Source organism: Betta splendens, chromosome 16 (assembly GCF_900634795.4).
Source record: "Betta splendens chromosome 16, fBetSpl5.4, whole genome shotgun sequence".
Taxonomy (NCBI): Eukaryota; Metazoa; Chordata; class Actinopteri; order Anabantiformes; family Osphronemidae; genus Betta; species Betta splendens.
In genome coordinates, this window is record NC_040896.2 from 4,938,064 (window position 1) to 4,960,301 (window position 22,238).

The 22,238-nt window shown below is 38.9% G+C and overlaps 1 protein-coding gene across 7 annotated transcripts in view; it reads right to left on the minus strand.

The window, feature by feature from the left end:
• Positions 1 to 1,376: 1,376 nt before the first annotated feature.
• The window catches only part of hace1 (HECT domain and ankyrin repeat containing E3 ubiquitin protein ligase 1), a 60,901-nt gene continuing 40,039 nt past the window's right edge, over positions 1,377 to 22,238 (minus strand). For 5 of the 7 annotated variants that reach the window (XM_029129174.3, XM_029129177.3, XM_029129173.3 and 2 more), the window contains 7 exons: positions 19,260 to 19,456; positions 18,882 to 19,004; positions 17,732 to 17,863; positions 5,169 to 5,267; positions 4,279 to 4,349; positions 3,840 to 3,953; positions 1,377 to 3,491 (listed from right to left, as the gene is read on the minus strand). In XM_029129174.3, coding sequence (XP_028985007.1) covers positions 3,389 to 3,491; positions 3,840 to 3,953; positions 4,279 to 4,349; positions 5,169 to 5,267; positions 17,732 to 17,863; positions 18,882 to 19,004; positions 19,260 to 19,456 — 839 coding nt within the window. In that variant the 3' untranslated portion in view covers positions 1,377 to 3,388. The remainder of the gene's footprint in view (positions 3,492 to 3,839; positions 3,954 to 4,278; positions 4,350 to 5,168; positions 5,268 to 17,731; positions 17,864 to 18,881; positions 19,005 to 19,259; positions 19,457 to 22,238) is intronic. The other 2 variants (XM_029129176.3, XM_029129175.3) reach the window with 1 other exon arrangement.

Here is a 22,238-nt window from a genome sequence, read left to right on the forward strand (position 1 = left end):
ATGACTTTATGAACTACTTTACTAATAAAATTATCACTATTAGATAAGACATTCATCAGCATCTTCCTCCAAATGACCACCAACTTTAATTTGACCAAGACCTCTGTCTTATTTATACATTAAACAAATCTCCAGAACTGCCTACTTTCACCCTAGAAAAATAGTTAAAATCAGAAGCATCCTCTCAGAGCGATGCAGAGAAACTGATCCATGCATTTGTTACCTCTAGGCTGGACTACTGTAACTGCTTACTCATAGGATGTCCTAACAGCTCCTTAAAAAGCCTACAGCTTATTCAAAATGCTGCAGCCAGAGCTCTGACATGACTTAGAAAGAGAGATCACATTTCTCCTACATTAGCTTCTCTGCACTGGCTGCCTGTAAAATGTAGGATAGAATTTAAAATTCTCCTACTCACCTACAAAGTACTCAATGATAAAGCTCCTTCTTATCTTAAAGACCTCATAGTTCCTTATGCTCCCAGCAGAACACTTTGTTCTCAGAGCGCAGGGCTACTTGTGGTTCCTAGAGTCTTTAAATGTAGAACGGGGGGCAGAGCTTTTAGCTACCAAGCTCCTCTCCTCTGGAACCAGCTCCCTCTTCAGGTTCGAGAAGCTGACACACTCTCCACCTTTAAGATTAGGCTTAAAACCTTCCTTTTTGATAAAGCTTATAGTTAGAGATGGTTCAGGTCACTGGCAATTATTGTTAGTCACAGGAACCATCTCTTAGTTAAGCTGCAATAGACATAGACTGCTGGGGGACTTAATTTATACACTGAGCTCCTCTGTTTCCTTCTACCTCCTCTGTCCAATAACCTCCCATCACTGTCCCATGTTTAACTAACTTTGTCTCTTTCTCTCCAGTAGTTGTGCTTCTCTCCTCTCTCCCCCCCCCCCACCCCCCCCCCCCCCACTCCCCCACTCTCTCTCCCTCTCTGTCCTCACCTACAGGCATCATTGGACTCAAAGTTTGGTGTCTGTGATGGGCAGCTGCGGATCCAACCATCCTCCCTGCATCCAGTCCCTGGTCCTACCATCCTGCCTGTGCTTTGTTGTTGCTTGTTGTTGCTTGTTGCTGTGCTTTTCTCTCTCTCTATCCTCTCACCCCAACCGGTCGAGGCAGATGGCCGCCCACATCCAGTCTGGTTCTGCTGGAGGTTTCTTCCTCGTTAGAGAGGGAGTTTTTCCTCTATTTTTATTTATTATTATTTCGCCCCATTTTTCGGTCGCTTTCATCGTCTCAACGCTTCATCGTAGAATCGCTGTTCAACTTTCTAAACGTGTGTGTGTCGTCTTTAGGTAATGGGGGCTATTACTTTTCACGTTTTCAGCTTTTCGACTAACGTTTTCAGCGTTTTTTTTTTATAATGGTCGTTTATGGGAATCATCGTTCAACTTTTTGTCAACTTCCCTCTTTACGTCAGCTTCTGTCATCGTCATACTTTGGCGTAGAAACGTCATTTCAACGTCAAAAGCGTCTTTCATCGTTCAAATTTCTTTTTGTAAAGCAATGTTCTCGTATCTTCTATACTTTTCAACTAGTGAGCATTTAAATTTAGTGTGTTTTTTGCTACATTTTCAGCTTTTCCATTACTGTGTATTGCGTGAGCTAGAGTGCGTGATGTCACAGCTAGAGTGTAAGGGCTCGTTTTTTAAAGACAGAACTTTTCACTTTATCAATGTAATTATTTCACTAAACCATAGTCATACGTGTCTTCTTCCTAATGACATGTCTGGCCTTACCCTCAGATCTATACTTTAGTCGCAATCAAGCTCAAAGCGTAGAGAGATCCTGAAATTCTCCCGTAGACTCTAATGATAATTTTCGCAGGCGTCTGGGAAAAAAAAAAAAAACAGGAGACGTATTTTGAAATTGCGACTGTGGCTACAAGCTTTCGTCCTCAAACATAAAATTAACTCCAGTTGTTCAGGGAAGCCTTAGGATTCATAAAATGAAAATATTTTTTTGTAACTATTATGGTTTTGCTGGAACAAGCCTATTTATCAAGGCTAAAAGTCTGCTTTCAAACAGCATAGTGAGCCTGATTTTCCCGCCTTTCGTCTCCATGGGGATGGCGCAACTGCAGATTTGACTGAAAGGTCAAACTCCTGATGCTCACTGTACACGGCAGTTCCATGCTTATTAATGATTACGTAACTACACTATTGCATTGTGAAGTAATTAAGCACATACTTCCTCTAAATGCTTTCAAATAAAAGCACCAAGCCAAATAATTAGCTTTAATAGCAATATTTCTGCTTTTGGATGGGTAATTATGACTATTTAAAAATAAATTAAAAGTTTAGTAATTACCCACACATTCTTTCTCTGTCTTTTCAAAATAAAAGCAGCAATGCCAATTATTAGCTTTAACTGCACTGTTTTTGCCTTTGAATGGTTAATTATGATTATTTAAAGACTAATTGACAGTTACGCTATTCCCCCCACACATTTCCTCTAAATCCTTTGAAAATTAAAGCACCAAATTATGATAAATGTATTACCTTTATTGGCAAAATTTTCGAAACATTTCTGGTTCTGATTACTTACTAGTCGTTAATGAGACTATTTTACAGTTAAGTAAATAACCACCACACTCATGGTGCTTTTATTCTGAAGGGGCTTAATCTAATGTTTTGCTTTAATAGGGCTATTTTTTCGTTTGAATGCTAAATTATGACTATTTAATTACTATTTTATAGGTTAGTAATCACTCACACAAGACCACACAAATTTTTTTAACTTTCAAAATAAAAGCACCAATGTAATTTATTACCTTGGCAATGGCAAGATTTTTGTTTCTGACTGGTAAATTTTGACTAGTTATTAAACTATTACACAGTTAAGGAATTTTTTAAACTTTGACATATTTTCACCTTGGTCAACTTTTGAATCCTTGTCATCTTTTTAATTGCCATCGTTTTAATTTTTGTCAACGTTTCTTATTTTTTTGTACCTCAAACTTCAAATAAATTTGTCTGTAGAGTTGTCAAAATAGATAGCTAGAACAGTAATTTCTGCCATATTTAATGATCATGGAAAACAGACATAACTAATATGTTTCAAGTAATAAAAAGCAGTGAACAAACTCAGCTGTAAAGGACTTAGGACATCAATGTGTGCATGTCTGAAACAGTTCCACACTGGCTATGGACATGAAGGTATGCCTGAATAGATTTCACTGCCTGATTTCATATATGCTGTTCCTAAAAATAACCAAAGTCATTTAAAAATACAGGTTGTGTCACAGGTGAAGGAGATCAAGCACCTGTGTCCTCCATAAAATAACATTCATAAGAATATAGTTTTTCTTCTCAGTCTAGCAAAACCAGCTTCTGTCGGGGAAAAAGGTTCACATACTGTCAGAGCAGCACAAAGTGATAGTTTATGCCATGGTGTAACCGTAGCTCCCACAATGTAAAGCAACAAGCAGTCGATCTCTAAGGATGGCCTTGTTTGGGTATTCAGGGAGTTTCAGCATATTGATACTGTCGAGAGAAGACGAAGAGGAGGAAGGGTGGTTAATAGAATAGTTAATAGTGGAGCACTGTAATAAAGATTTCATAACTTAGACTGAACCATGTCGATATCGCTTCATGTTTTCATAGTGCAGCGGTTAAAGTGAACCCAGCAAATTACATGCAAACAAAAAAGTAACTAGTTTATACCTGCATTAATCATTAAAGAGGTGATGGGTAACTGACACTGCAACGGCATTTAATTACCAGTGTGGCAGGGGACTGAACAAGGCCAAACAAATGTACTAGACTGGTCAAAGGCAAAGCCTGTAACATGACTGAAATTCTATAATACATTTACATAAAAAGATCAATTACCAGGTACTAGAGGTAGGCAGCAGATTAGAAGTATATGGCACTGCTGCAATGGTGAACTTTTGTAAACCACTGCCCCCCATCAGGTAGGCAAAGCCTCCGTGAGGAACCCTGGAACTGAAAAAAAGAAGGATGCCTTATTAGAACAACCTTACACACACACTGCTTCTATAGACACTCTACTGAAAATCTAGGGTGACAATAGCACATTTGGTTGCATAACTGCAAGGTTGGCGGTTCGAGCCCTCGCCTTCTCCTTGGGCAAGACACTGAACCTCAATTTGCCCTGGTGTTTTGAGCGAGTAACGGTGCATGGCAGCTGCTGGCATCAGTGTGTAAGTGTGAGAGTGAATGGGTCAATGAGAAGTAATGTAAAGCGCTCTGGATCTGGTGTTTAAATGGGCTATATAAGTTCGGACCATTTAGCATTTAGTAGACAAACCTTCCAGTAACAAACTGCAGCAGAAGAACTCTTTCCTCTTGGGTCAGGCTTTTCACCACCTCCCAGAACCACTAAAGACAGACAGGAAAACACCATCCTATATCTTGGTAAAAATTTTCAGTAATCCAGGTGAGGTTGTCTGAAGGTTTCAGACACCATCTGATATCTTGTAAGATGCCTTGTTCAACTACTGATTCTGTTACAAAGTGACATATACACAGTTTCACTTTCACCATTTATCGAGTAAACAGGATGTTTGTGCTTTATGTAAGTTGAGTATTCTTGTAGTCTTCTAATGCCTTATCTTCAACATAACATTTCTACTGTAATCAGGTTTAGTTATGTTTAATTTTTCCTCCAAGATACAGTCACTGAAAACAAAAGCTAACAATGTTTGTAGTTTTTAACCACTTTACAGTGTGAAAAGGCTTGCAGTTTTGAACATTAAATCACGCTTGATTAGTAAAGCTATACTGTATGTGCCAGTGACTTTATTGGTAAAGACCTGGCTCTGAAATTTAGTTTTAAGTTCACTGCAACTGTATGGAATTAATGAGTGATGAAAGTTAGACACATTTTTAAGTTATTTACACATAGCAGATTTTATGTTATCATTCCAAGGCAGAATAATCCAGAAAACACAAAAATAATCAAGGACATTCATGAATGTTGTTGTTTTTCTGGCTTTTTGTCAAAGCAAAACACTAAAAGGTTGTGGCAAGTTATGGCTAGAGATGCATTGCTTGCTTATTCAAAGAAAACACTATGACACAATGACTATAATGTCACCATGTGCTGACGCTGCTTGCTTGGTATGTTTTAGCAATAAAGTGCTTCAGAATCCAAGCTGACTGAGTAATCTACATTGGTGTATGAAAACAGTAGCCTACCTGGATGACAGGCTCCTGAGGATCATAACAACTGGTGTACTCAGTGTTCCTCCACCAGTCCTGCACATCAATCTCTGGCATCCCTGACAGCAGGAGCTCCTGTAAATAAGCATTTCAATCTAGATTAAGATGTGCTATTGTTAATTCTAGTATTACATTACAGAAAGAAGGTTGACTAAGAATCATTGTCATTAGAGGCAGTAATGATCTTCCTTTAGCTTCAAACAATGGTCTAGTTAGTGCTGCATTTGATGCAATAGAACAGCATTTTATTACAGAGACTGGAAGACAGCATTCTGTGCCGTCCCATGTGAGTTTTCAGCTACCAATTAAAGGCTAAGCATTCTCTCTACTAATATTGAAACAAAGCATTTTTAAGAGAAGAGCTGAATACGGTATTTGGGTTATTCAGTTGAACACTGAACACACTGAAAACTCTGATATGAATATTATTTCTTATAGTAAATGAAAACACACATTCAGGTGGCTAAATTAGAGGAAAACCTCACAGATTTTCATTGAGGGTTGACTAAAATGACCTCAGATAATATCTAAGAATGAAGGGACACTCAGATTGCTCCATAAGATTTATGCAGAGAATTTTTCATTTATTCCTATAGTGGCCCTGAAGTGAAAGTCACAAAAAAGACGAAACACAACGACAATAAGAGAAAACGCAACAACGTTAACAAAAAACAACAAAATTAACAGGAAACACAACAACATTACCTAAATACACAAAAACATTAACAGGACACACAACAACATTAACAGAAAAAACAACATTTACAACAACATTTTAACATTACGGAAAGGGTAGGGAACCACGCCTTGTTTCTGATTGTTCACAAGCTAAGTCAGTCTAACTTTCATTTCCTGTTTTTCCCTGCGAGCTGGATTTTATAGGAACATCACTTACAGCTGCCTGGAGACCAAACAATGTGGTTGGTGCTTGGATAGAAACCGGAAATTGACAGTGTTAAAACAGACACTATGAAAATGCTTTGTGAACTGAATCTGCAAGGATCTACTCTATGTACTGAGGCCAAACTACTGTATGTACTGTATGGCACATCTTATATACTGAGCTGAAACATGTCTAAGTGCCAGCTACCTTTTTCGGTAGCCAAACAGCTGTTCAGGTCTGCAAAGTTCTGATAAGATTACTCTCTTATTAAAGAGTAGCCTTCATCCCACTGAGTCCTGCTTCTTTAAGTTTTGGTTTGCACGTCCGAATAGACATTTAATGTTAAAATATGTTGACAGCATATCGAGGATTGCATAATTCCTTAGATTGAATTTACAAAATGCACACAAACACAGCATGGATATATCTATACTTAATCTTTACTTACAGTATAACAGCACATTAACGGTTAAATATACCACTTAAAGCCGCTGTTGTTATGGTAGATAAACTGGAAAATGTGTGCTTTAAATGCTTTCACAACAACTAAGGTATTCTTTTATCTGTTGAACTTAAAATATTTATTTATAATATTTAGCTGTTTTGTCACATTTAGGTATATTGTATCTTTCCTTACTTTACAATAGTTCTTCAATTTCATCAAATCTTTTTTAACTCTTCTCAATTTGAAATTCACCTGCCTCGGTTTCTTCTGCAAAAATTCAGCTCTGTTTAAACAACATATTCTCTTCAAATACATTCATCTGTGTTTTACATGCTTCAGCTACTTTCAGCAATTCTCCAGGGCACATTCAGCATAATGTGCAATATGCACAATAGCATGCACAATAGTATACTGAGCAATACAGTGATTGCTGTATTGTACATTGGTAGCAGTGTAAAGTGACTTTGTGGTTTCACTGCAGTACCGTTGCGTCGTCACGGTGCAGCAGATGTGCCGATGACGCACCCATTTTTTTTAATCCGGCAGTGGGCCGAAAAAATTCAGGACGCTAGTCTCATTTTAACCACCAGGTGACGCAGCGTTGAGTAGAAGTCTCCAATGCACTACAGTTCAGATCTGAAGCGATGCATTACAGCAACATGTTTGTTCATAGGTGTTTACTCCGTGTCTGCAGAACTGCAGTTTGACTTGTTTTGACTGCACATGTCATTGTAACTGAGGGGCTGAGATCACTTAATCTGCACATGTACGTTTCAACATTTTGATTTCCCATCCGTCCCTCCATCCACCTTCACCAGCTTTCTTGTTTCTCTAGCTATGAGTGTAAAACGGTTTTTAATCAAAGCACCGCCCTACAAACCAATTAACCACGCGAAAATATTAGTTTTTTACAAAAAGACGATTGGATTCCTCTCTGATAGACAGACGCCAGTGATGCAGGTGTGAGAATGTAAACATCTCCACACACTATGACAGGGATGAGATGGTGCATGCAGTCTGATTGGGGCTACACAGACATTGCAACGTAGTCAGACAGAGGGCTTACAAGGTAGAAACAACTTGCGGATTGCGGGCTCTTTGCATCACACCTTTGTGGTGTATACACTGATCTCCTGATCTGATTCACAGATTCACAGCAAAGCTATGCAACACACTAATTCCTGGTCTAGAGAAAATCCTTCCAATAATTTTTGTAAGACAAGGAGGGCATAGCGGATGGTGTTGTTGTACACTACAGTAGTAGTAGTCAATCATGTAAAAATATAATATTCATATGATGTGTCTTGCGTGTACAAACTGTTCTGTGTCCATTCCTGATCAAAGCAGGTGTACACATTCAGCTCTTTTTAAACTACCTGATCTTTTTCTATGTATTTATATTTGGCCATACTTGTATTGTAGTATTTATAGTAAGTATTTCTGGCACCCTAAAAGAAACTGGTGTGAGAAGGAGTGACCATTGCAATGATTAAGGCATGGTTCTGTATTAAAATGTTCACATCTTTTCACATTCAAGTTTGTGTTTAATAAAATAAATATAAAATACAGTCGTAGCACTTCAAAGCGACCACCTTTTTTACCGCAGTACGTGCGCATCGCCAGCGCGCCACGGGTGCGTCCACGACTAAGGATTTTTAATCCTGCAGCCAGCAGAAAAAAAATCAGGGTGCTAGTCTCGTGTTAACCACCAGGTGGCGCAAAGATGTGAGGTCCGACTGTTCATTTCTATATGTGTCTGCACATTAGGCACAAAAAATTATGTCATGGTATTGTATCATTAAATGTAGAGTAGTTCATTTTTAAATATTATAGATTATTATGTGTCTTTGCTCGCTAGTGTGGGCTAGTGTTTGTTGTCAATTGCCGAAGATGCTGATGTTTTTACACAGTTTCCAGGCCAGCCGAGAGACACAGTCCCTTCTCCAGCCAATCCAATAGAATAATATAAGTATAATAACATAAAATAGGAATCTATATTTATTCATCAATCTGTGTTAGAAATGTATTTTATATGTATATCTGTACCCGTCTTCTGGTTTGTTGATCATAAGGAAAAAATACAAAACAAACTTGGTTTTCGTTTCAACTCGTAACTTTAATTAACGGAATTCAAGTGTTGTTGTTTTTTCGACACAATTCACGGAGTTGGATTTAAAGCTGATTTTTCGTTTTGAGAAAAAAGCAGAGAATGAAAAACTAAGTCGTTGTCTTGTTATAGCAGCTTTTAAGTTTAACCAAACTCTTAAAATTTACTCCGACTGCAATGACCTATAGTTTGCTCTGATTCTGAATGAAACGTAGGAGCCCGAATGACAGATGATGTGTCCAGGTAGAGCTTAACCGAAAACGTATTCTTGTCAAATGCAGGCAACAAGAGAATCGGGGAAGTGGCGTCACCGTCTGAAGCAGACAGTGATGTGACATTCCAACGATGGTGCTGAGGAGACACTTATTTATAGGCAGATGACCTGATTCAACTTGTCAATACGCGCTACGTGTTTGTTGTCAGTTGCTTATGTCGCTGCTGTCTTTATACAGTATGTCCTCGTGTTTAAGTGTCGGGTCCGTGTACATTTTAACGGTTTGATTTCCCCCTCCAGAATAAAAGCTGGGAAGACGAGAAAACGAGTCATTTTAGAACGTTTTAAACCCGGAGGACCTGTTAATGTGTCTGGACACGCTCCCAGTAACTTCGTATTGTAACGAGAAACCCCCACCATTTCTTTTAAAAAGGCATTTATTCAAAGCAGCGTGATAAAAACGAATAAACAAGCTGAAAACTGTGTTCTCAAAACCAGACAAATTAATGGATTTAAAGCCGTTTCCCGTTTTCTCGTTTCGGGTAAAAACGAATCGACTGTGGCATTGGAGCATTTTGCCAGAATGAGCTTTGCAAACAAAGGACACTTGGTGTCCAAACCGGGACCAGAACTGATGATTATTTTCGAGGGGGGTATGGACAGACAGTTTTTCGAGTAGTCCATAATCAAACGCACAGTGGGGCCATATATTAGAAAGTATATTGAAACACGGCATCGGTTTTTCCAGGACAATGACCCCAAACATGTCGCTGCAAGAGCCTGTCTGGAAGCGGAAGGAATCAGCTGGGTGCCCACACCGACAGAGTCTCCTGATCTGAACCCCTACTAATTAAACAACATCTGGCTTCGAAAACCAATGGTCTTTTTCTTATACTCCTGACATTAAAAACCTTTCACTTCACTGCTTTTAAACGCCGTTCCTATGGACGTTCACATAAAATCTGTAAGAGGATTTTATTTAATATAAATAAATACATTGTATTAAATCTTTCTCTATGGCACGTCAGAACATCAGGACTCAGCAGATCAACAACGCATTAATGCAGCAGCTTGTTTGATTTACATGTGCTTATTATGCACGATAAATGTTAACGTTTTTTACTGAATGAAAACGAAAATAACTCCTGCTCTGCAGCATAAACCGCTTTGACCACTTTTAAGGTGGTCAAGTTAAGCAGTTAAAACAGTAAGACATAGACAATGTGTCCTTTAAACAGATGCTGCATTATTATACTTTACAGTATTGACATTTACCACAATATCTGCAGAAAAACAATGTTTTATTACACAGGCAACACAGTGGATTTGGAAGAGTTACGGCGTCTGATGTTGATTCAGTTGCAAAAGCAAACTTCAAACCCCATCCCCTACTACATATTGGCACAGAGACATTAACATAGTATCTCCACTCGGTCAATAGGTGTAAAATACTTTAGCTCCGAGACCAAGAAAAAGCTCCATGGGAGATAGGGCAGCGTGATCACTGCACCTACGTAGGCTGTGGGACGCCAAAACCTTTCACTTTTTTAAACGCTCTTCTTACGGTATTTCACACAAGTCTGGCAGACTACCACTGCTAAGTTGTAGAGGATATTATATAATAAAAATAAATAAATTGTAATAAACTCTCTTTATGGTTTAAGGAATGAGCAGATATCAGACTTATTAGTTGCAGTTTGTTCTTCATATATTGATTCTGCATGAGTAATAAGGATTGATTTACACTTATATAGCTGAAGACAAAACTCAAAGGAGATTGGACAATTTACTCAGCTGCACCTAGTCTGTAGAATGCTCTCCCAGAGTATGCCAGAACGTGTTTGCCCTGTTCAAACCTGGGGAATAAAAACGATTCTGATTCTGAAAGCAGCTGATCAACTTTGTAGTAACACATTTTATATGGTACAGGTGAAAGGGAAACTAACAACCCAACGCAGCCGAGGCTGTAGCAGGCAGAGAAACGCAGATCTTTGTCCTGCATGTTGATGCGCGTTTACCCTTCCCCCAGTGTCCCCGCTCTGGGACGTGGATGGCCCCGCCCACTTTCATTCACCAGGCGGACATGAAAGAGGGAATAACGAAATAAACAGCTGGTTAACTTCGTAGGAACACGGCTGTAGCTCTGCAATGACCTTATGTGGTAAAGGTGAAAGGAGTAATAACGAAATAAAAGGAATATAAAATGGAAACGCTTTCAAGCGTTTTCTGGTCACTCAAACTTGAAGGGTGTACTGTCATCTTTCCTGTTATTTTTAGCATTTGCATGTTGTTGTATATGAAAAACGAAATTAACAAAATCTACGTTTGAAAAAACTGTGAAGAGTTCTGTGTCTACATGAAAGCAGGCAGAACAACGTCTATGACTCACTGACGAAAGCGGCAGGTGAACCTCTTGGGAACATGGCTGTAGCTCTGCTAAATAATACCAGCCAGCCCTATTAATCATTTGTTATTATCTTTGTATCGTATGCCAAAATATAAAAATGTTCAGTAATTACAACTTCTGCTTCCACCGGGATTCGAACCCGGGGTAAAACATTGACACATCAGGGCTGTTAAGCAATAAACAATCCATTACACCACGGAGTTGTTGATACACACTCCACATGGGCCTATATAGCATGAGTATAGGACAGCGTCATAAAGGCCAGTGTGGGGGCTGATCGCCACGTATAGGCCAAATAGACGTAACACAGCTCCAACACGCTAAAAACCCGGTGATACCGCGCTGCAAATGCAAACAGATCGCCGTAAAGGCTGACACCTTTAAGTGCTACAACTGTAACTAAGCATTTCTTTCCATCTGGAGGAAGCTCTTCAGCTACGTCATCTTTCAGCTATTATATCCTGTAAGCTTAATGGCGTAAGTTCTTGACTGGAGTGGGAGATCTGGGTTCGATTCCTGTCTGAGTCATGATTATGCAATCACAATATAAATATATGTATTTCCCAGATAAATAGAGATTGATGCTTAATGTATTACCAATGTTCAGCTATATTATAAAGTAGAAATATTCAGTTTTCCCAGCAGTATGTATACTGTGGAGCGATTTTAGCAGCTAGGGTGTTTCCACAACATTCAACTATTTTTTCAGCTCTTGGACTCTATTTACCTATTGTGATACATTCAGCTATATTTCATCATATTTAACAAGACTTTAGCTTTTCTTAAATCTAACTGCTTCAACTTCTTCTAAAAATATTCAGCTCTGTTTAAACAACACCCAGTTCTATTCAAATACATTAATCTATACTTAATGTGCTTAAACATGCTTTATCTGCTTTTGGAAATGCTTTTTCTAGTTTATTCTTCTTCTGTACATTTTTCGGCATCTAACTAGTCCCACATACTTTCAGCTGAAGAAACCATTCAACTATCAAAATGTTCAGCCATTTAAGGAGGGGGTGCTATTATTTTTCACATTCATATCTTTCATACTTTTCAAATTATTAAGCTTTTTAGTGTGTATTGCGTAAGTGGGAGTGTGTGATGTCACAGCTAGAGTGTGAGGGCAAAATGTTTTGTGTCTAAGCTACTTTCAGGTATGTTTTTATATTTCAGCAATTTTCAGCAGTTCTTCAGCAATACATTCAGCGTGTAAGCATTCATTGTGCATTTTCTTTTGGAATTGTTTTTTCTAGTTTTTTTTTCCTTGTCTTATTTTTCTGCCCCATTTTTCGGTCTGTTTCATCGTATCAATGCTTCATCGTAGAATCGTCCTTCAACTTTCTATGTATCCATAGGAGATAGTCTCTAATGATAATTTCCCCCAGACGTCTGAGGAAAAAGGCAGATGGAGACACATTTTGAAATTGTGAGTGTGACCAAAATCCACAATCAGCTGCAGATTTGACTGACAGGTCAAAATCCTGATTCTCAGTAGACACTGCCATGCTTATTACTGATTAGTCAACTACACTATTGGATTTTGTAGTAATTAAGCACACACTTCGTCTAAATCCTTTAAAAATAAAAGCACCAATGCAATGTATTAGCTGCACTGTTTTTGCCTTCAAATGGTCTTTATTATTATTAGCTTTAATAGCAACATTTCTGTTTTTGGCTGGGTAATTATGACTATTTAAAAATTGATTAACAGTTTAGTAATTACCTAAACATGCTTCCCATAAGTCCTTTCAAAATAAAAGCACCAATAACACCAATGCCTTTGAATGTTTTTATTATGACTATTAACACTAGGCTGGACTGGGTTTTCTAAATATACCAGTTTCATCTACAAGGTGTCCAAATGATCTGCTCGGCTAGCTGACACCCTGGATCATCCGTGAACAGCTGCTTTTGTTACGTAAAGAGGGCCATCACTGACGCACTCTAGGTGGTGGGACGCATAGGCTTGCTGACCCTGCTCCTGCCTGCAAGGCTAAACAGTTCCTATGAGTCTATGAGTGACATCCGCTGTCACAATGTTCCACCGCTATGTGCTTGGATTTACAACGTGAAAGGACAAGTTTCACTGTTGCGGTCTCACCGACGGAAGCAATAAAAGACAGAAACAATACAATAAGACAGTTTCAGATCTTTATAACATGTGGCGAAGCTTTGTTTATATACTAAAAAAACTAAGGAGTAATTAAGTACGTTTTTTTTGTAAATAAACAAAGTTTACATATTGTTTGCACTGTAACGTCATCAAATTTCCAGAAAAGATCCAGTACACCCATCTAGTTTTAACAAATTCGCCATAAAAAATATAACAGAAAACGCTTGAAAGCGTTTCCGTTTTATATTCCGTTTATTTTGTTATTACACCTTTCACCTCTACCACATAATAAATAAGTCATTGCAAAGTTAGAGCCATGTTCCTACGAAGCTGTTTATTTCGTTATTCCCTCTTTCATGTGCGTCTGGTGAATGAAAGTAGGCGGGGCCATCCACGTCCCAGAGCGGGGACTCTGGGGGGAGGGGGAGATGCGCATCACCATGCAGGACAAAGATCTGCGTTTGTCTGCCTGCTACAGCCTCAGACCTTTCACCTGTATCATATAAAATTTGTTCCTACAAAGTTGACCAGCCACTTTCAGAATCAGAATCGTTTTTATTCCCCAGGTTTGCACAGGGCAAACATTTTTATTTACAAAAAAAATTAAAACGTTCACACATGCTTTGCCCGGTTTGATGTAGACAAAACTCTTCAAAGCATTTTACTTTACATTCCGTTTATTTCGTTACTCCCACTTTCATATCTGTCTGATAAATAAAAGTGGACGGAGCCATCCACGTCCTATCGCAAAGGTAACTGGTGACTGTGGGGGCTGGGGATGGCGCATCTACATACAGGACATAGCCCTGTGTTCCTCTGCCTGCTACAGCTTCTTCTTACAACAGCCAGTTGCTTTGGGCCGTTATTCCCCCTTTCACATGTACCACATAAAAGTCATCGCAGCGCGACAGGGATGTTCCTACAAAGTTGACCAGCTCGCTTTCATGTAGACAAAAAAATCATTAATGCAGTTTACTTCACATTGCGTTTATTTCATTATTCCCCTTTTCATGTCATTCTGATGAATAAAAGTGGGCGGGGCCATCCACGTTCCGTCGCAAAGGTAGGCGCTGACTGTGGGGGATGGACGCATCAACATACAGGACAAAGACCTGTGTTCCTCTGCCCACTACAGCCTCCTCTTACAACAGCCTGTTGCTTTGGGCCGTTATTCCCCCATTTACCTGTGCCACATGTTGAAAAGTTGACTAGCTGCTTTCATGTAGACACAAAACTCTTCAAAGCATTTTACTTTACATTCCGTTTATTTCGTTATTCATATTCAACATGTAAATGCAAATGCTGCACTGAGCTCTCTTTTGCTTTGACGAGTTTTGTGTCTACATAAAAGCGGGCAGAAAAACGTCCATGTATGTGTCACTGCTGAAAGCGGCTGGTGAACCTCTTGGGAACATGGCTGAAGCTCTGCAATGACTTTGTGGTACTGGTGAAAGGGGAAATGACGAAATAAATGAAATATAAAACAGAAACGCTTTCAAACATTTTCTGTTATATTTTTTATTCCACAATTGTTAAAACTAGATGGGTGTTATGTCATCTTAAATAAATAAATAAACAAAGCTTCGCCACATATTATAAAGATCTGAAACTGTCTTATTGTACTGTTTCTGTCTTTTATTGCTTCCTTCAGTGAGACCGCAACAATGACACTCGTCCTTTCACATTGTAAATCCAAGCACATAGCGGTGGAACATTGTAACAGTGGATGTCACTCATAGACTCATAGGAACTGTTCAGCCTTGCAGGCAGGAGCAGGGCCAGCAAGCTTATGCATCCCACCCCACAGAGTGCGTCAGTGATGGCCCTCTTTATGTAACAAAAGCGGCTCTTGGCAGGGTGCCAGCTGAAGCATGCCGGTCACCTGAACACCCAGCCAGTGTTAGTGGTATATGTAAAGGCGTATGTCCTTTAGGTGTTCTAGTGTTAAGACTAATTGACAGTTACATAATTAGCCACACACCCTTAATCTAAATCCTTTCAAAATAAAAGCAATGATGTAATTCTTGACCTTAAATGACAAGAGTTTTGGTAATTACTGGTTGATTATGACTAGTTATTAAACCTTTTAAAAGTTAAACAATTAACCACAAATACTTCCTTCAATCTTTTTAAAAAAGCATTTTCATGATTGATCATTAAAGCATTCAGGATTATATGCAAATTAAAGAGCAATGCCTTATGGATAGTGAATTGTGAATAATTGTGGCACCCTAACCGAAACTTGTGAGAACGAGTGACCCTTCCAGTGATTGATGACGTTTTGATGTCTTTGCACCTTTGTAGGTGGCAACATGTGATAATTGCATTTTCACATTGTAATGTGATGATGTAGTTGTTTCATCTTATCAGTCTCATGTTTTTTCATGATTACTTCATTTCTTTAATAAATGTGCATAATCACTTATCACTTATTGTTTTCTTAGATGAATCTTTTGAGCTATACTTTCAGAGTATCCACCACTTTCAGCTATTCTTTAAAATGTTTAAGCTTTACTTGAGGAGTAAACTCCTTGTTGATTGAACTTTGCCTGGAGACTGACTGTGGTTGCCTGTCCCCTGTCTGAACCGTTGCCTGCATCTAAGCTACTCTGTGTACCAACCTCTGCCTGTCTGACCAAGAGCCAGCATTAAATCTCCACAAACTGTAACTGCATGCTGTGCTATGCATTTGGGTCCTTCATCCTGATCCATGACAGTATCCTGTGGCTCATGGTATAAATCCTTGACTCTGGAGTGGGAGGGCTGGGTTCGCTTCCTGTCATTGTCATGTTTATCCATTCACGTTCTATTATAAATATGGATTTATTTAACATAAATTGAGTTATATGTTTAATATATCACCAATGTACAGCTATTAAATTGATCTTTCAATAACATTAAGGATTCTTTAGTTTTTCTAATAGTGTGTTCCATCTACTCCTTAACTTAACTCTCTTTTTTTCTTATCTGCCTTTTGTTCTTAATTTTTGTAACTTCTTTTTAAATTAGAGCCCCGAACGAAACAGTGATTTTTTATTAATTAGAAAGTAAATTCAAGCAATGCCAACTAAACTGAGAATGTTATCCAATAACTAATAATTTCTAATAATTTTTGTTAACCGTTTTTAACTGAAGTAGTCTAACTCAATAGATTTTTAGAGGTTACTGTAATATTTAATGCTCTTTTCTAGTGCCCATATTTATCACACTCTTCGTTATTAAGGTTCATTCAACTGTTCATTTACAGTGTTCATTTCCATCCTCACGCACACATTCATTGACATCTTATCTGTTCATTTATTGCTTTTATTTAATGTTTACTGCTCATTCTTTTATTACTTGTTTTTCAATTGCATATATTCATATCCATTTATTTATATTCTGTAGCATTGGTATAATAAAATGTTAAAAGGATGTGGTTCTGTGTTCATCGTTCTTCAGACAACAACAAAGGTCACTGACACTGCAAAAAGAACTCATGACATGTTATGGGAAAAATTGTTTCTTCCTTATTCTATGCAGTTATTATATGATTTATGACTTATGTTCTGTTAAGTTTTGTCTTACTTCTGTTTTATGTATTTGACATTTCACCTAGATGGTTCAATGGTTGTCTCTGCCTGATAGACTCTGGACTCTAGCTCCTAAACCCAAGGCTGGGGAGTTGTGTCTTTCTGTCTCTTGAGACTGATAGACTCTCTTATAGTTAGACGCCAGTGATGCAGTGTGAGAATGTAAACATCTCCACACACACGGCGTCAGGGATGAGATGGTGCATGCAGTCTGATTGGGCTACACAGACGTTCCAATGTATTCAGACAGAGGGGTTAAAAGGCAGAAGCAACTTGAGGATCGTGGGCTCTTTGCATCACACCTTTGTGGTGTATGCACTGATCTCCCCAGCTGGCTTTTGGTTTGTTGATGTGCATGATCAACATCCATGTTTTTGATTTGTTTTCCCCATTATTTTTCTTTTCTTTTCTTTTTATAATAAATCTCAGAAAAGACAACTCTCTCATCTGCCTCTTTATGGGAAATTTCTACCACAGACATTAGACTGATTTGGTTTTATCAAGGTAAAATGTTTATTATTAATAATAAAAATTCATAATTAATTATAGTAATGTCTGGTGTTTAATTACATTAGCGTGGTTTTTGCTTTAAAAGGAACCTGGTGCCTCAACTTACAGGAATATTAATGTTTCAAATGAATAATTAAATATTAATGCAGAATCAGCTACACTATCTACATCGAATCGTCTAATCAAAGATAAAATACCATTGTGTTGTAAAGTATGGATGTAGCATAGATGAGAAGAGGAGGCAGCATAGAGATATGACAGGGATATCAGAAGAGGACCACATACCAATTCATATTCATCAAAAAGCTGGATGAGTGAAGGAGGTATGAAGGTGTGGAAGCCTTGCAGGAAGGCATTTATCTGAGGCTGAATCGCTCGTGTCATCCTCAGCTCTGTCACCAGCTGGACGTACTCAGCCTGAGAGAGGACACACACACACACACACACACACACACACACACACACACACACACACACACACACACACACACACACACACACACACACACACACACACACACACACACACACACACACACACCAAAGTCCTTATGAAATACAGTTGAACAAGTGAAAGTGACTGAAAGCATAATTATTACTGCATTATTCAATATAATAATATAATTTGGAAAAAAGACTCTGGGGCTTCTTGAATGCTGCTGATCCTTTTTTACCACACAGACCCCACTAATTTCTATGTTTGTAATCAAATCTGATCCCAGCATCCAAGTAGTCAGATAAATTATGTATAGTGGCAATTAAACAGTGATTTCAAGACCTGTTAGTACAAGTGGCAGAATCAGGGTGTGGGCACGGCCAGTATTTGATCAATTCTACTAACTAATATTAATAACTAATATTCTTCAGCCCAGTATGATATTGCTTATAACCAAGAATATTAAGATTTGAACTCTGATTATAAAAATATTATTTCAATTACATTACATTCTTTTCTTGTAATGATATGACAATAAAGACATAGATTTGTGATATTAGAGGTCCTTTGTGCAGAGACAGTCCAGATCAGGGTGTGTTTAAACATTACTCTAGACTGAACAACAAAAGGTAAACTTCTTGAATGCTCCCACCATCCAGTTATTTATTTTGTGTGGTCACATATATACTTCACAGCTACAAAGGCTCGGCTTTGAATCCATTGGTGATGTTTAAATGTACGGTACTCCTCCACTACTCCATTCTGTAGGTATTCTTTAAGTACTGTGGCTTCAAAATGCCATAGCAAGACATGATATCAGTTATACCCAACAACCTTGAGCTAAATTACTGAATAAACAGTCACTAACACAATTAGGAAAGCAGCATGTGCCCTCATTGGCCCTTTACTCAGAAGCTATTTATGACTATATTTCATACTTTTTTGTAAACAACTAAAATAATCAGTAATTAATTATTTAATAATTACAAAGTTAGTAACCTGGATACAGTGTAAAGGGCAGAGTAATCTGCATTCCAAAGAAAGGCCGAGGGCTGTAAGTATTGAGTGAAGTGTCAATGGAAGACAAAAACATGCAACACAGGTTCCCATCTGGGCATTAGCCTACAAAAGAAATAGAGTAGAACAGTTTTCAGTGGGAAATCCCATTTGTAAATCACAAAACCACCAACTTAAAAAGTAGGACTAATCTCATTATAATCCTTTTTCATAGTTCTGTATTGAAATATTCTATTGTAGAAGGTAGATATTTAAATAACGCATCTCACTGAGTGCCACTAAGCCTCAGTATTTGTCTATCTATACATGTACTTAATTTACATCTGAGACTTGAGATGTTTGCATAAATTTGCAAAAGACCTTGTTTTCCTGGGTCACCAGGATGCTGGTCCCTCCAGGTTTGAGTGCCATTTCCTCCATCGCCCCAAAAACATCTGTCTCAACAGAGAAGGTGAGCTCCAGACCCAGGTCACTGATATCATTGTCCAGAATCCACTGCAGGTTTTTGGCATACTCTGGATCAATAGACGATACATCCTGGTAGTTCACTGGTATACCTGTAAAACACACACACACACACACACACACACACACACACACACACACACACACACACACACACACACACACACACACACACACACACACACACACACACACACAATTGGGTACTTGTTGCTGGGGTAACCCTATACTTGGGCTTTTTCCGGCTTGCTTGGCCTCATCTTGGGATGTCTGTTTTGCTTTCAGTTTTAAATTTATTAATTTGAGTTGGCTAAATTAATTAAATTTATTAAATAAATAACTACTTAAAACAAACATTTACCTCAGATTTATTTGTAGTATATATATGTACAATATTATATATGTATATTGTGTCTGCTGCACTTCTGAAGGAACCAACAATCTGTTCTGGTCATGTTAAAGGGGTCATATCATGGAACATCCACTTTTGACATTTTTGAGCGTTCCTATGACTCTATGAATCACATATACACACACTGAGCACGGTAGAAATGCATTTCCTCCTTTTTTCACATTTTGAAAACGTAAATTTTCCTCATCCAATGGAGAGAGACCTCGTCCTACTCTGAGGCCATTCCCCAGTTGTCGTCACATTGGTAGGAAGTTGTCCCTGCAAATCCTGAACCACCACCCCCACAATGATCCCGAACCAAAACTGGAATCGGCCATTTCCACCCTTTTACTCACCGTGAACATGCAAGCATGGCAGAGCACATGTCCTCTCACAGAAGGTGTTCAGTTCTTGGGTGTTTTAACCAACACCAAAGTCTATTCACTTTACCAAGGGATCAGAAAAGTGAGGACTTTGTGGGTCACTTTTATTTTAAACGGACCGGTGCCAGAAACACTGCCTTAGCATTTATACGTATGTGCATTTCAAACGAGGGTGCGTACAGTGCTGGATTTGTTTCACAGCTCCTGTTGGGAAAAAAGGATCTATTCCTACAGTCCGTCATTCACTCACTGAAGTAAGTAAATGCTTGATATTTATAATGTTTAAAAATGTTAATTTGTCTGTTTAAAATGTAGTGACATATGTGTGAGGCAAGTTAGTAGCTAGTTATGCTAACGGCTACAGCTAGTCGACCGAGCATTTGTCCCCTTCAAATGTGCTCATGTGGGCTACTGCAGCCACACACCAGTGTGGAGAAAAGCTAATGACTATCGGCATCGAGCGGCTACAGGCAGGGAGCGGCGGGTCCAGCTTTTGGCCCTTTTCTCGCATACACCTGGGGGGAGCAGCTGATAGCTCTCAGCCTTCGAGCGGCTACAGGCAGGGAGCGGTGTGTCTAGCTCGCTGTAGTAAGTACGTGCTTGATACTTAATATGTTGGTTGGTCTGTTTAAAATGTAGTATACCCACATGTGAGAAAAGCTATGACTATCGGCATCGAGCGGCTACAGGCAGGGAGCGGTGGGTCTAGCTTTTGTCCTTTTTCCGTAATCGCATACACCTGTGGGGAACAGCTGATCGTTATCGCCCTTCCAGCCGCGACAGCAGGGAGCGGTGGATCTAGCTCGCTGTAGTAAAGTTGTGCTTGATACTTGTGATATCTAAATATGTTAGTTAGGTTTGTTTAAAATGTAGTAACCTACATGTGAGACAAGCTAATCGCTAGCGTTGCTAACGGCTACAGCGAGTGGACCGAGCCTTTGTCTTTTTCAAATGTGCTACTCTGAGTTGGTGCAATCACACACCTGTGTGGGAAACAGCTAATAGCGATGGGCCTCCGATCAGCGACAGGCAGGAAGCGGTGGATTGAGCTTTTGTCCTGTTGACGTGCTGCCGCTCCTGTTTGTGTGTTGCGTTGCCGTTAGCATGCCGTTAGCATGCTGTTAGTTCTTTGCACTTTAGAGCTACGGCTGGTTGATCGCTACATTAAGAAACTGCAGATGAACGCGGTTATGTTTATTACCCCCTCCTGTGTCACAGCCTAAATCAACTTGTGATTTGGGGTTATGTTCTATCAAATTCTAACATGATTAGTTGGAATGATTACTGTGTTGTGTTGCAAGCTTAGTTGCTAATCAGTCACATCTCTACAATAACTGCTGCTTATCTGGTCAGTTACCTATAGCTTTTACCATCACCGTTATATTTGTAGGACCAATTAAATTTACAGTAAATTTAACATTGTCTTTTCTTTCCTGTAGGGGGTCACATCCCAGTTACCCACATGCAAGGAGGTTGTCAAATATAGATATCACTGCAGACTGTTGGTACACAAACACCTCCTGCCCAGCTCAGGAGTGAAGGTATGTAAATTTGTATGTACCAACAGTAAGATAGGCAATAGAACATTTTAATTTTAATTGGTATATACTGTTTAGATTTTATATTGGAATTGTAACAACTGTTTATCTGTTGTTTTAGCACAGACAGGCCTGTCCTCTTGTTTGGTTTAATTTTTTGTCTGGTATTGTGTATTCTTACATTAGAGAAGGTTTTGACCTACATAATAATGAACATTTCACTAATCTACAATTCTGATTGCAGTACCGTTTTGTTTTGATGAAGTAATGGTGAGGGACAGCCACAACTTCCATCTGGTAGAGGACTGCTTCCGCTCAGTCTTCAGAATAGTGATGAGAACAAGGATAACCACATCTCCCTGGTCATCTATTTACAACTATACCTGTCCTGCTGCAGAAACAAATCTCCAACATAACCAAGTTTACCCACTACCCAGGACATGGTCTTTTTACCCTACTTCCATCAAGCATTTCATCTCCAAGGCCCTGCAAAAGCCTCTGTCCTCAAACCCCCAGACTTTTTAATTCACTCAGTAACCTATACATTGCACATTGGAGTGTG